General features: G+C 38.7%; 1 protein-coding gene across 5 annotated transcripts; it reads right to left on the bottom strand.

Moving 5' to 3' along the window:
• Positions 1-278: 278 nt before the first annotated feature.
• Positions 279-6,195, bottom strand: LOC119630412 (uncharacterized). Of its 5 annotated transcripts, none has more exons than XM_062675876.1 (3): positions 2,623-6,195; positions 1,458-2,531; positions 279-1,389 (listed from the first exon to the last, which is right to left on the bottom strand). In XM_062675876.1, the coding sequence occupies exons 1-2, from the start codon at positions 4,204-4,206 to the stop codon at positions 2,523-2,525; spliced, it is 1,593 nt and encodes a 530-aa protein (XP_062531860.1). In that variant the 5' UTR covers positions 4,207-6,195; the 3' UTR covers positions 279-1,389; positions 1,458-2,522. The 5 variants fall into 5 exon arrangements, with proteins under 5 accessions (XP_062531860.1, XP_062531862.1, XP_062531858.1 ...); XM_062675878.1 differs by having other exon boundaries at positions 279-858; positions 2,418-2,531; XM_062675874.1 differs by having other exon boundaries at positions 1,458-6,195.
• Positions 6,196-15,758: the final 9,563 nt, after the last annotated feature.

Raw genomic sequence — 15,758 nt, 5'->3', positions numbered from 1 at the left:
TTTATGTTTTGATGTAACTATACATTGATCCAGATTTGATGACATGAAATGTCTTTTAATTAGCATTATCTTTATCTCTGTCTATTTTGGCGCTGTGGGAGAGAGATAGGTCGATGTGATGCTAGAATTACAGTAATTTTTTGTGGTTTAGTGATGTGCTCGTACGTTAGTATAGAATCGAGATTATCGATTTGAAAATTTGGCACTGCTATTTGTATATGAATCCAATAAACAAAACGTTGGGAAGGCTTCATTTAATTAAATAAAACTTATTAGAGTCAGATTTATGATATAATATATAAAATAAGTGTAAATAGTAGTTTTACGCAGTAGCCTTGAACATTCATTTGAATCTGGTTTTTCTCGAGATAGTTCACAGATAATCCCCATCCGATTGAACGGAAGTTTCTTTATACGAAGAAAATAATTATTTCAATATAATTTTTCAAAATACAAGAATACGTTTTTACATGTCATTTCATCAACATGTCAATTATCTATTTCACTTTGTTTTAGATTTTTATTTGCCACATACGAAACTTATTGTTTTCAAGAAATAAAATTAGGTATGCGCATAGTGATATATTAAAAACATAAACGGAACGCGCAAACGTATATTTTGTTCGGGGAATTACGTAAATTCCTTTCAGTCAGACAACAAATTATGGCGGCGAATGACAGTGAATTGTGAAACGGCAAGCTAGTTTTGTCTCGTTTTCAATCTGTACCGTGCAAAGTGTTCCATCACAATCATTGTCGTTTTTCGTTGCCACAAATAAATTGCCATTTTGCGATGACCAAGAATTCTAATTCGCAGGGCAGCAACACATCCGCTGTGAGTTTAATCATTTCCTTTTCCTAATAAACAATTAAAACGAATAAATAGGTCTAATATAATTATCTGAATATTATGTGTAATTTTATATGTATATATTTACGAATGGGTCTAATTAGCTGAGCATGTGTAATTTTATAAGTATATTTCTTATTGCTTAGAGTGAACGCGTTCACGACCAACCAGCTGTTAAATGACTAGCGGTACCCGTTGACATCATCAACGTAAATGCCGCCGCCCACCTTGAGGCATGAGTTTTTACAGTACAACAACTGCCCTACCCTTCAACCGAAACGTGTTATTGCTTCACGACAGAAAGAGGCAGAGTGGTGGTACCTTTTTGCTTTTTTTTAACGCAGGATAATCCATACAAATCGAGGGGTGGGGGGGGATTGCTGGTACCTACTCTTGCGGACTCACACTAGTAATTATATACTCAAATAATAATATCTTTTTCGTGTATCTCAGGAATGTGGACAAGATAGGACTATTATAACAAATTACATTATTATTTTAGCAACGTTTCGGTCTTTTATTAGACCTTCATCAGGCATCTGAAAATTACACATAATTGATAACCTACAATACAAAAACAACAATTGCCCCAAACTACCATATTTACCATAATATGAATTTAAATAATCTCTATCATACACTGCACAATTGTCTCAGACATCAGAGACTAATACAAATCTACAAAGCCACTAAATTATTTAATTACTATTTTTTGATTCCGGAAACAAAGCCAACACGACACATAAAATTGCTAATTGCGTGACAAAGGTTAGCCCACTATTGAAACTTCAGTACATAGACTATACTTTACAATATTTTATACTAGCGCAAACCTCGCTAAGTATCAAATTCAAATATATCTGAAATGAAGGTTATTTTTTTCTATTAGATTTATACTCTTTTAATATATCATTATATAAAATACTTAAATTGTTAGTGTCTGTTCGTTTGTTCACAGTATCATTAGTTTTTATAAAGATCATTTCACTAACATTACGTTTCCACCAATTCATTTCTTTATCCAAGATTTCTATCTTATCAAACTTAAAATTATGATGTTGGTCAAAGTGGTGGGTTGCTAATGCTGTTTTATTCTCTTTTAATATATTAATATTTTTACAATCATAAATGTGTTGTTTTACTCTATTACTCAAATACTGCCTAGTTTGTCCAACATAGCATAAGTCACACGAACAAGGTATTTTATACACTATTCCAGTTTGTTGTTGTTTATTTACTGGATCTTTTAACTTAGAATAGATTGAATTAACTCTCAAGATGTTATAAAATGCTAATCTTACATGAGTTCCTATAAAAACTCTGTTTAATTTATGTGATAATTCTGCTATATAAGGAAACCGACAATATCTAATGTTATTATTATTTGAGTTGACCAAACTCCTTGGTTTATTATTTAAGTTCTCTTTAAATTTATTTATAACACTGTCTACTAATGGTATTTCATAATTATTATTCAACAATATGTTACGAATCTTACCAAAATTAATTTCATAAAAATCACTACTACTTAACTTTGTCATTCTATCAAGTAAACCTTTTATCATACCTATCTTCTGAGACCGAGGATGATTTGAATTCCAATTTAATAGCCGACCTGAACTAATGGGTTTGACAAACCAATCAGTTATCAATTTATCATTTGATCTTTTGACTAACACATCTAGAAAAGATAAACTATCATCCTTTTCTACTTCCATGGTAAATTGTATATTATTGTCAAAGCTATTAAATAACTCTAAGATATTATTTACTTCCGACTCCGGTATGGCTGCGATAGTATCATCCACGTATAACTTTAAGAAGTGAATTTCAAACGGTAGAATCTTCAATATCTGATCGATGACATAGTTCATAACGATGTTAGCTATGACTGGACTTGCAGGGTTTCCCATACTGCTGCCTTCCGTTTGTGCATAGAACTCTCCTTGATATACAAAGTAACTTGAATCATAACAAAACGTAATGAGGTCAACTAACACACTCTTAGGAATTTTTACTAAATGCTTCATGTTATCCCAAGTTTCCTCAATTACTTTAAGAATCAAGTCACGACGTACATTCGTGAACAATGACACTACATCCAATGAAATCAGTACATAATTCTTCGGTAAGCTAACCTTTCTACTAAATGTCACGAAGTCAAATGAATTTTTTACATTATATTGAAACTTCTCAATCACTGGAGTCAGTATTTCATGTAGGAACCGTGCCAGGCTGTAACTCGGGGAATTAACACAACTGACCACTGGACGCAAACAACAAGTCTCCTTATGTGTTTTCCTCAAACCATAAATCCTGGGTGCAACAGTATACTTTGCTTTCAGATGTTTACCTTGTTGTTCCTCAACAATTTTTGCTACTACTAACTTGTTCACTAAACTGTTTGCAACTTTTTGCCATTTATTTGTAGGATCCTTTTTCAGTAATTTATATGTCACCTTGTCATTCAACATCTTTCTCATTTCAGTGTCATACTCAGTTTTTAACATTATCACTGTTGTGTTCCCTTTATCCGCTCTTGCAACTATTAAGTCCGGTCTCTCTTTTAGAAATTTTCGAGTAATATATAAATTTTTTATTAATACTGTATGATTTAGTCTATCATTTTTTTTTTTTGTTTTTGTTTTTTTGTAATAGTTAGAAATTACATTAATCGCTTTAGATCTCAAATTATTCTTAACAATATCTTTTCCTTCATCGTTACAATCATCCAACTGTACAGCTTCAATTCCAAATTCTAAATCCTTAATCACAGTTGGTATCACCTTCCACTTTTCTTTTATTTCTATACCAAACTTAGGTTCTAAGTTCAATATCATTTCTACTTCAGTTGGTAGCTGTACATCTGTATAATTGTAAATATGTTTACTCTTGCTTGATAATGTATGACGGTTTATTTTTTGTTTAATTAATATATCAAATTTTTTAATGTTGGTATTTTTTATCTTATTAAAATTATATTCATATCTTTTGTTGATCATTACCACACATCTTCTAAATAACTGTTCTGAGACCAAACCTTTAACTTTATCCTCCATGTCTACTATCCGTTTATTTTGTTGCTCTAATTTCCATAGTGTCACCTTTATCTCCAGACTCAATATCGAACCTTGAAAACCCGTAATCAATCTATCCGACATCTTCTTAAAAGGATGATCCTCAATATTTAATGATAAAATACATTTCATATTATTACTGATATGTTTAGGAATAATATTATTTGTACGGCATTTTAGTAAGAAAATTTTTCTGTTATGTAATGATGCCAATTTAATTATGCTATTCGACCATTCCTTTACTGATCTTACTACTTCATCTCCATGTGCAATTCTCATTACTTGAAAAAAAATGTTAAAAACTGAGTATGACACTGAAATGAGAAAGATGTTGAATGACAAGGTGACATATAAATTACTGAAAAAGGATCCTACAAATAAATGGCAAAAAGTTGCAAACAGTTTAGTGAACAAGTTAGTAGTAGCAAAAATTGTTGAGGAACAACAAGGTAAACATCTGAAAGCAAAGTATACTGTTGCACCCAGGATTTATGGTTTGAGGAAAACACATAAGGAGACTTGTTGTTTGCGTCCAGTGGTCAGTTGTGTTAATTCCCCGAGTTACAGCCTGGCACGGTTCCTACATGAAATACTGACTCCAGTGATTGAGAAGTTTCAATATAATGTAAAAAATTCATTTGACTTCGTGACATTTAGTAGAAAGGTTAGCTTACCGAAGAATTATGTACTGATTTCATTGGATGTAGTGTCATTGTTCACGAATGTACGTCGTGACTTGATTCTTAAAGTAATTGAGGAAACTTGGGATAACATGAAGCATTTAGTAAAAATTCCTAAGAGTGTGTTAGTTGACCTCATTACGTTTTGTTATGATTCAAGTTACTTTGTATATCAAGGAGAGTTCTATGCACAAACGGAAGGCAGCAGTATGGGAAACCCTGCAAGTCCAGTCATAGCTAACATCGTTATGAACTATGTCATCGATCAGATATTGAAGATTCTACCGTTTGAAATTCACTTCTTAAAGTTATACGTGGATGATACTATCGCAGCCATACCGGAGTCGGAAGTAAATAATATCTTAGAGTTATTTAATAGCTTTGACAATAATATACAATTTACCATGGAAGTAGAAAAGGATGATAGTTTATCTTTTCTAGATGTGTTAGTCAAAAGATCAAATGATAAATTGATAACTGATTGGTTTGTCAAACCCATTAGTTCAGGTCGGCTATTAAATTGGAATTCAAATCATCCTCGGTCTCAGAAGATAGGTATGATAAAAGGTTTACTTGATAGAATGACAAAGTTAAGTAGTAGTGATTTTTATGAAATTAATTTTGGTAAGATTCGTAACATATTGTTGAATAATAATTATGAAATACCATTAGTAGACAGTGTTATAAATAAATTTAAAGAGAACTTAAATAATAAACCAAGGAGTTTGGTCAACTCAAATAATAATAACATTAGATATTGTCGGTTTCCTTATATAGCAGAATTATCACATAAATTAAACAGAGTTTTTATAGGAACTCATGTAAGATTAGCATTTTATAACATCTTGAGAGTTAATTCAATCTATTCTAAGTTAAAAGATCCAGTAAATAAACAACAACAAACTGGAATAGTGTATAAAATACCTTGTTCGTGTGACTTATGCTATGTTGGACAAACTAGGCAGTATTTGAGTAATAGAGTAAAACAACACATTTATGATTGTAAAAATATTAATATATTAAAAGAGAATAAAACAGCATTAGCAACCCACCACTTTGACCAACATCATAATTTTAAGTTTGATAAGATAGAAATCTTGGATAAAGAAATGAATTGGTGGAAACGTAATGTTAGTGAAATGATCTTTATAAAAACTAATGATACTGTGAACAAACGAACAGACACTAACAATTCAAGTATTTTATATAATGATATATTAAAAGAGTATAAATCTAATAGAAAAAAATAACCTTCATTTCAGATATATTTGAATTTGATACTTAGCGAGGTTTGCGCTAGTATAAAATATTGTAAAGTATAGTCTATGTACTGAAGTTTCAATAGTGGGCTAACCTTTGTCACGCAATTAGCAATTTTATGTGTCGTGTTGGCTTTGTTTCCGGAATCAAAAAATAGTAATTAAATAATTTAGTGGCTTTGTAGATTTGTATTAGTCTCTGATGTCTGAGACAATTGTGCAGTGTATGATAGAGATTATTTAAATTCATATTATGGTAAATATGGTAGTTTGGACAATTGTTGTTTTTGTATTGTAGGTTATCAATTATGTGTAATTTTCAGATGCCTGATGAAGGTCTAATAAAAGACCGAAACGTTGCTAAAATAATAATGTAATTTGTTATAATAGTCCTATCTTGTCCACATTCCTGAGATACACGAAAAAGATTTTATAATAATTATGGACGACAATATTGATAATATCAAATAATAATTTTGGCGGGTATGATTTTTATGACGAAGGGTTCGTCCTGAAAATTAACTCACAGACACAGCCCACTGAGTTTCTCGCCGGATCTTCTCAGTGGGTCGCGTTTCCGATCCGGTGGTAGATTCTGCGAAGCACTGCTAGGGTCAGTGTTAGCAACGTCGTCAGGTTTGAGCCCCGTGAGCTACCTACTAGTTAAGTTTACGCTGAAATGATCTCTCAAGACCATCAGCTTAGGTAGGTAAAAAAAACTGCCCTTGCTAAAAGGCTAGTATTAAAAAAATCTCTCAGGTTGAGCCCGTGAGCTCACCTACCCGTCCAGGCGTAGTTGGAATTGCTCCTAAAGCTATCAGCGTATAGGCATCAGTAGATATCCTTGAAGGCAGTCCCCTACCGCGACCCGGAGGTATCCTCCTGCGGTAAGAGCTTCTCGCAATTGGCTAGATCGTTTCGGTACATTTGTTTTTTAACTAGAGGCTAGGTCCCGGGGGCCTGGGCCACCAGCACGACTGGTATCCAGCCACCATATTCTATCTAGTGACACTTAACCGTTTATCTGTATACACAGACAATGCTAACATGAATATTCGGCAAAGTTTTGAAAGTTTTTAAATCCACTCTTTATTCATAATATATAGCTGCTTCTTTTGTCAAATCAATCCAAGATTATACAGATAAGATAGCTCAATATCAGAATTATCGAAAATGATAATTTGGCTCGTATGTATTATTAATGCGAAAAAGTGCAATGACCCAGATAAATTTGTATTTTTTTTATTGCTTAGATGGGTGGACGAGCTCACAGCCCACCTGGCGTTAAGTGGTTACTGGAGCCCATAGACATCTACAATCTAATTGCGCCACCCACCTTGAGACATAAGTTCTAAGGTCTCAAGTATACTTACAACGGCTGCCCCACCCTTCATACCAAAACTTCAAGAATGCTGGTTAGTAATTGTGATCATGTGTTGGCGTCTACGTGCCTCCATCGGCTAGGCTCTGTCGTAGCATGAAGTTAGCCGAGTTCCGACGACACCGCAATTGTGCTGCCATCTGTCGGGAATCGTGTTGCGTTTCGTGTAGCTACCAAACTAATGACCGACATATCGTCTCCGACATATATACCTAGTCAGGTCATAAGTTCTGTCACATGTTTAATGTAAAATAATTGAAACAAGTTTATTCATTATGTAACCATTCATATACCAAAATGAACTTAACAAAACATAGATTCTTATGACACTAAAGTTTATTCAAAATGACCTCCGTGATTTTGAATACAGGCCTTCAATCTGCGCGGCCAGTCGTCTATCGCAGCACGAACGAGGTCCATGTCAATATCGGCGGCTGCCTTAATCAAGGATGTCTTGAGTGACTCCAAATTGGGATGAGGCTTTGAGCACGCCTTTTCCTCCAAGTGTTGCCATATCTTGTAATCTAACGGATTCAAATCTGGACTGGAGGAGGGCCAGTCTTCGTGCCGGATGAAGTCGATTTCACGCGCCGCCAGCCAGTCTTGTGTGCTCTTCGCTCTATGAGCTGGCGCCGAATCTTGTTGGAATACCCAGTGCCTGTTATTGAACATGGTATGAGAAACAGGTTCCACAAGGTTCGTCAGGACTGTATTTTGATACACAACTGCATTCGTTTTTACACCTTTCTCACAAAAATGTACCTCTGTTAAGCCCCAATAAGAAACTCCCAACCATACCATGAGCGAGGATGCAAAATGACCTCGTTGGACACGCGGAATACGGTTGCTCGCTTCTTCACTACTGTGTGCGTACACCTTATCATTTTGTTTGTTGTAGCTCTCTTCTACGGTAAAAAATTTTTCATCCGAAAAAAGAATTTCCCGATATTTTTTTCCCGCGTACCGCTTCAACAAAGCGCGGCATCTCTTCAGTCTCAGGTCCATTAGACGAGCATTCAAACGATGTCCTGTTTTTCTTCGATATGCCCGAAGCCCTAAGTCTTCATTTAACACCCTTTTCACCGTGGTTCTTCTTAACCCCATTTGAAGGGCCAACAGTTTCTGCTTACGTTTGGGATTTCTTTGAATTCGCGCCTTCACAGCTTTTATCACTGCTGGAGTCCTAACAGACCGAGTGCGACCACTTTCTTGACCTGTCATCTATACTAGAGTCTTCATTGTATCGTTTAATGGTACGATAAACGAATCTTTTGTTTATATTAAAATTTTTCAGTATTAGGCTACTTTTTTAGACTAGCTTCGCCCCGCGGCGTCGTAACATCGCGGGACTCAACTATCTATAATAAAATTTAATGTTTCCGAAGCGAAGCGAGGGCGTGTCGCTAGTATTATTATAAAGCTAAAGAGTTTGTTTATTTGAACGCGCTAATCTCAGGAAGTACTGGGCCTATTTGAAAAATTCTTTCAGTGTCAGATAGCCGATTTATTGAGGAAGGCTACAGGCTGCTTAACATCACGCTAATACCAATGCAAGTCGGTTAAGTAGCGTGATTTCGGTACCTTAAATAACCCCTTAACATTCTGTTATTCAAAAATATTTTCACTTTCTACGTAAATGAAGAGGTGGGTAAAATTTATGCGTTATGCCAAAGTAACTATTCCACGCGGACAAAGTCGCGGGCAAAAGCTAGTATTTATATAAGCAACGAGTGTCAAGTTTTTTGATCCACTAACGGTGCTTTTAGGTACTTCAAGCACCGGTCACCGTTCTCGTCGAACCCGTCGCTTGCGACGAAGGGCTCGACGAGTAAATTAACTCTTAGACACAGCCCACCGAGTTTCTCGCCGGATCTTCTCAGTGGGTCGCGTTTCCGATCCGGTAGTAGATTCTGCGAAGCACGGCTCTTGCTAGGGTTCGTGTTAGCAACATCGTCAGGTTTGAGCCCCGTGAGCTCACCTACTAAAGTTAGGGTTACGCTGACATAGCCGCTAGGGCTATCAGCTTAGGTAGGAAAAAAAAAAAAATTTTTTGTCTCTTTCATTTTTATTTATTTTTCAGGCTAATGCTATAGCACTAGGCGCGATGACGGTTGTGGCGGTCGGAACATTTCTCTTTACTTGGTGGCAAGAAAGGGAGGTTCCCCCACCGCACGGAGCTCAAGGCGCGAATCGGCGAAGATAGTAGCAGTAAGGAAGTTTTTGACGGGGGCGGGGTGTTGGGGGGTTGGGGGGGGGGATGGTATTAGGGACGATTCTTCCCTTAAAATCAACATCAATAGATTAGTTCATTTTCTTATTTTAACGTTATATTAATGTTTGGACTATTGGTGATTAGTTTCGACTATCTTCCAGTGAATTTATTTATTATTATTATTGTTGCTTAGTTTTGGTCGAGTTGACGGCCCATCTGATGTTAAGCGGTTACCGGAGCCCATAGACATCTACAACATTAATGCCGTCACCTACCTTAGGATATGAGTTCAAAAGTCTTAGTTTTTACAATGTAACAGCTGCCCCGCCCTTCAAACCGAAACGCATTACTGCTTCACGGCATATAGGCAGGGTTATAACTCTTTAACGGTTTTATTTTATTTTATTTTATTTTATTCATTAACGAATATTTTGTTTATCTATTGAAATCTAAAGTTACTTTTTCCTATTTCAGGAACATAGTGCAGCGGAAAAATAATTTTGTTCGCAAAATAATACTTACGTGTACACGCTTGTGTTTACTGTCAAGTAAAATTATATTATAAATCATTGAGACACTTTTTATTTTTTGGATAAGTCGTATTTGTTGGTACTTCCTTTTCGTGTTAGTTCTTTTCGCCACCTTACGCCATCTGTTGACGATACGGCGAAAACAGTAGGAGCCGAGAAAGAAAGAAAAAAAAATGGCGGCAAAATACGGTTGTTTCTTGGGTTTTATAATCAAACACAGATAAATATGTTTCCCATAAGTTGAGCTATATATATTTTTTTTAATGTATAATGTGCACTTGTGGGTAATTCCAGTTCGGAACTTAGGGGCAATGAAACGACCGTACGTAATAACAGCTGGTTTATTACTAATGTGAGCGGAGCGGGTCGCGACATACGAAGTACATATCAAACACTGCAGTAGAGCTAGATATCGTAAAATTAAAGACGGTTAGCAAGAAACCTGAAGCAAATCAGCAACTTTCTCAATATATATTTTTGCCTACTTAATCGATGGGTACTAAGCGATGGGTTATAATAGTTTTACCGGACATCACTAGTCCTAGCAAGGGCAATTTGCCACCGGATCGTAATCGCGATCCACTGAGAAGATCCGGCGAGATTACTTCTAGGACATTTTGTGAGCCCGCACGGGTAGGTACCACCGCCCTGCCTATTTCTGCCGTGAAGCAGGAATGCGTTTTGGTTTGAAGGGCGGGGCAGCTGTTGTACTCTAAAATCTGAGACATTAAAACTCATATCTCAAGGTGGTTGGCGGCATTTACATTGTAAATGTCCACGGGCTCCGGTAACCATATAACACCAGATGGACATCCACTCATCGAAGCAATGAAAAAAAAACACCAAAAACCTTATTAATCATATTTATTTTAACGCATACATACACTAAGTTTCAAAACTCTTCTGATTAATATGAATTCCTTCAGAAATGACTGACTAACCCCCGTATCTTTAGTCGTATACACGAGCTTAACTCGACTCGACTCGACTCAACCTCCAACGCGCGTTTTGGTATGATTAGTCGTAAAAATAAACTCCACTCAAACGTCCTTGGAAAATTTTCCTAACCGGAGTGAAGCGAACTGTCAAGTAAAGGTACGTCGCGACGTACCTTAAACGTTCCTCAAGGCTGGTTTTCTATCAATGTCCAAATAGTATGTGGACCGCAAATTGAAATATATGATATTGTTGTGCAATGGCCTGGATCTGTGCATGATTTCCGCTTATTTTGATAATTTAATTTTGATAATATTTATTAATAAAGTAGGTAAATAGTTCGAGGTTAGACATTTGAAACTCTTTATTTTATTTACCTACATAAGAGTCATATTTTGCTTACTACCTGATAAATAAAGTCAATGCGATTATAAGTTTTATTTATATAATAATAAATTGGTGGTTGTGGAAAAGCACTTCAACAATACGATTCAATCAAAATCACACAAAAGCGGAGAATAAAAATACAAAGCCGGATCCGAAATCTAAAATAATAATAGGTTAGAAAATAAATAATACACTTTCAAATTTACCGCACGCACACATATTTACGAATAACTCAGCAACCAAAACATCAAACAAGTTCAATGCTTCTAGTGTCAAACCTTCAGTGTGTCAAACAGACAGCGGCAGCTTGACTTTGACATTAAACAATGACCATAGACTACAGAACTCTATGGGTTTGATGCTAGCTTGATCAAATTTTCCCCAAACTGATGTTGTTGTGGTGACGCAATAACACGACTCTTCCTCACTCGAGGACCGTTGAGGAATATTGTTATGGTCGACTAAAAATACCAAACTCGAGTAAGTTTGGGAGGAATGCTCGAGTATCATCGCATGAGCTAAGAGTGGAGGACTATTTTACAAAACGTCTAAAGATACGGACATGACTGACTGAATACTGTCGCAGTATCTTATAGAAATATATGACGTCATAAATAGTCGCCATTTTTATACTGTGATCACTGCAGGTGTTTCCGAAGTAAGGTGATCACGTGATCACTTTTACCGTGGACAATCTCACTTCAATAATTCGGTTATAAGGTACATACATTAAATTGATTCTCTTACATATCGAGGCGTCAGTGTGCCGCATCGCGCTGACGGGACACCAGCCGATCGTCATTGCATCCGTTTATCTCCCCCCTGACAAACCCCTCCTGAGCAGTGACCTCGAGACACTGCTCGGTATGGGGGACGCAGTCATCCTGGCAGGCGATTTAAATTGCCACCACACTAGGTGGAACTGCCATCGCATGAATGTGAACGGTAGGCGTCTCGACGCGTTCATAGACGACCTCACATTCGAAATATTCAACCCCCCGACCCCCACGTGCTATCCGTACAACGCCGCGCGTCGTCCGAGCACAATAGATCTGGCACTGCTGAGGAACGTAACTGCGCTTACGCTCCATCGAGGCAATGTCGGAATGTAGACTCGGATGCGTCGCTTACAGCGGGAGGTCAAATCCCGCTTAAGCGACGCCCGAAACGAAAACTGGGATAGTTATTTAGAAGAACTCGCGCCCACTCATCAAGCATACTGGCAACTAGCTAGGACCCTCAAGTCCGAAACTATAGCCACTATGCCGCCTCTCGTACGCCCCTCAGGCCAATCACCGGCTTACGATGACGATGACAAGGCAGAGTTGCTGGCCGATGCACTGCAAGAGCAGTGCACCACCAGCACTCAACACGCGGACCCCGAACACACCGAGTTCGTCGACAGGGAGGTCGAGCGTAGAGCTTCCCTGCCGCCCTCGGACGCGTTACCCCCCATTACCACTTCCGAGGTCAAGGAGGCGATCGATAGCCTACAACCACGGAAAGCTCCCGGCTCCGACGGCATCCGCAACCGCGCGCTTAAACTGTTACCAGCCCAACTGATAACGATGTTGGCCACCATATTAAATGCTGCTATGACGAACTGCATCTTTCCCGCGGCGTGGAAAGAAGCGGACGTTATCGGCATACACAAGCCGGGCAAACCGAAGAACGAAACCGCGAGTTACCGCCCCATCAGTCTCCTCCCGGCGATAGGCAAACTATACGAACGGCTCCTTCGTAAACGCCTCTGGGACTTCGTATCCGCGAACAAAATTCTGATAGACGAGCAGTTTGGATTTCGCGCCAGACACTCGTGCGTCCATCAAGTGCACCGCCTCACGGAGCACATCTTAATAGGGCTGAACAGGCGGAAACCCATTCCGACAGGAGCCCTCTTCTTCGATATAGTGAAGGCGTTCGACAAAGTCTGGCACAACGGTTTGATATACAAACTGTATAACATGGGAGTGCCAGACAGACTCGTGCTCATCATACGAGACTACTTGTCGAACCGTTCGTTCCGATATCGAGTCGAGGGAACGCGTTCCCGGCCCCGTCACGTCACAGCCGGAGTCCCGCAAGGCTCCGCCCTCTCCCCGTTACTATTTAGTTTGTATATCAATGATATACCCCGGTCTCCGGAGACCCATCTGGCGCTCTTCGCCGATGACACCGCCATCTACTACTCGTGTAGGAAGAAGGCGTTGCTTCATCGAAGACTTTAGACCGCGGCTACCACCATGGGACAGTGGTTCCGGAAGTGGCGCATCGACATCAACCCCACGAAAAGCACAGCGGTGCTCTTCAAAAGGGGTCGCCCTCCGAACACCACGCTGAGCATCCCTCTCCCGACTAGGCGCGTCAACACCCCCGCCCCCGCCGTTCGCCCAATCACGATGTTCGACCAGCCCATACCGTGGGCTCCGAAGGTCAAATACTTAGGCGTCACCCTCGACAGTAGGATGACATTCCGCCCCCACATCAAGACGGTACGCGACCGTGCCGCCTTCATTCTAGGACGTCTCTACCCGATGATATGTAGGCGAAGTAAAATGTCCCTTAGAAATAAGGTGACACTCTACAAAACTTGCATACGCCCCGTCATGACCTATGCAAGTGTAGTGTTCGCTCACGCGGCCCGCATACACTTAAAATCCTTCCAAATCATTCAATCCCGTTTTTGCAGGATAGCCGTCGGAGCCCCGTGGTTCGTCAGGAATGTCGACCTCCATGACGACCTGGACTTAGAGTCCATCAGTAAGTATCTGCAGTCGGCGTCCATGCGCCACTTCGATAAAGCGGCACGACACGAGAACCCTCTCATCGTGGCCGCCGGTAACTACATTCCCGATCCTGCGGACAGAATGGAAAGCAGTCGACGTCGCCCAAAACACGTCATCTCGGATCCTCCCGATCCACTAACGGTGCTTTTAGGTACTTCAAGCACCGGTCACCGTTCTCGTCGAACCCGACGCTTGCGACGAAGGGCTCGACGAGTAAATTAACTCTCAGACACAGCCCACTGAGTTTCTCGCCGGATCTTCTCAGTGGGTCGCGTTTCCGATCCGGTGGTAGATTCTGCGAAGCACGGCTCTTGCTAGGGTTCGTGTTAGCAACATCGTCAGGTTTGAGCCCCGTGAGCTCACCTACTAAAGTTAGGGTTACGCTGACATAGCCTCTCAAGGCTATCAGCTTAGGTAGGAAAAAAAAAAAATATATTGATTGAAAAACAATATTTTCTATTACTAAAAGGTATTGTTACGTTTATATGCGATCAATTCAACTGACAATAACTTGAATGTTCAATTATTTTGATCTAGCTAAATTAAAAACAATATTTTTTTAAAACAACGTCAAGCTTACATGACATTTTATTGTATTGTAACATGACAGTTTATTGTACTGATGTCCGTTTTTGACCAGCGACTAGCTAACTATAAAGGAACAGCTTCGCAGTATACCTAATATACCTGACGTCATACCTGCCCGGCTCACTGAATTTGACCCCACTTTTTTTGATTTTCGGATTTTTTTTAATTTTTACGTCTATATTATCTTAATTATTACTATCGAGAAGTTGATTGATATATTGTTAAATAGGGCCATTGCCAGCTGACTGACAAAACCGGCGCATGCGCAATGTAGGCGTGAGGTGATGGTTTGCTTATTAGATATAAAATAATTAAGAATTGGGAATTTAATTGTTTTTTTGACGACTTTGGAATCCAGCATCAATGTCGCTATCCACTGCGCGGAGGACAGAAGTGAATGGAAGAACATAGTCCTGACAAAAGTGCTCAGTAAAGGTCACGACCCTCAGAACTGAGGAATACGACGCACGGAGGAGGAGGAGGATGATCGAACAATCACCAATAGTCGTCGAACAAACGATAATTGATTAATCTGAGCGATAAAAATAAAGATATCTAGTAAGGGGGGCCGACTTAAGGGTGATCATTTGTTTAATTAATTATAAACAAGTAAAAGACGAACAAATAATTAAATATAAAAAAAATCCGAAAATAAAAAAAGTGGGACCAACTTCAGTGAGCCTACCTGCCCGCAATGCATATCGAACATAGCCTTAATAAACTATAGTCTGTGATTTTGACACAGCTGTCAAATTCGGGTCAAGTTCCATTAAGGAATCTGACGACTTTTTGGGCGGGAACGTGAGGAACGAAGTTTAAATGTGTAATAACGGTGCTTTATTAACTGTTTAGAATCCGCGAAAGTGCACAATTGTGAGAAAATGAAACAAAGCTGCTGGAGTTAGCTTCTCGGGATCCCCTAAAAAGTCTTTATTAAATGACCACCATTTTAAGGAGATTATATTTCATCACATATCATCTCATTTGTACATTTAACTCGTTTTTAATCATTTACGTTATGTTGCGATTAGTTTCCGTAGTTTTTATTATTATTCATAAACTGTAAATAATT

This window comes from Bombyx mori, chromosome 24, assembly GCF_030269925.1.
Source record: "Bombyx mori chromosome 24, ASM3026992v2".
Lineage (NCBI taxonomy): Eukaryota > Metazoa > Arthropoda > Insecta > Lepidoptera > Bombycidae > Bombyx > Bombyx mori.
Note: the sequence above shows the minus strand (reverse complement) of the source record. Positions and strands in the feature narration are given on the sequence as shown.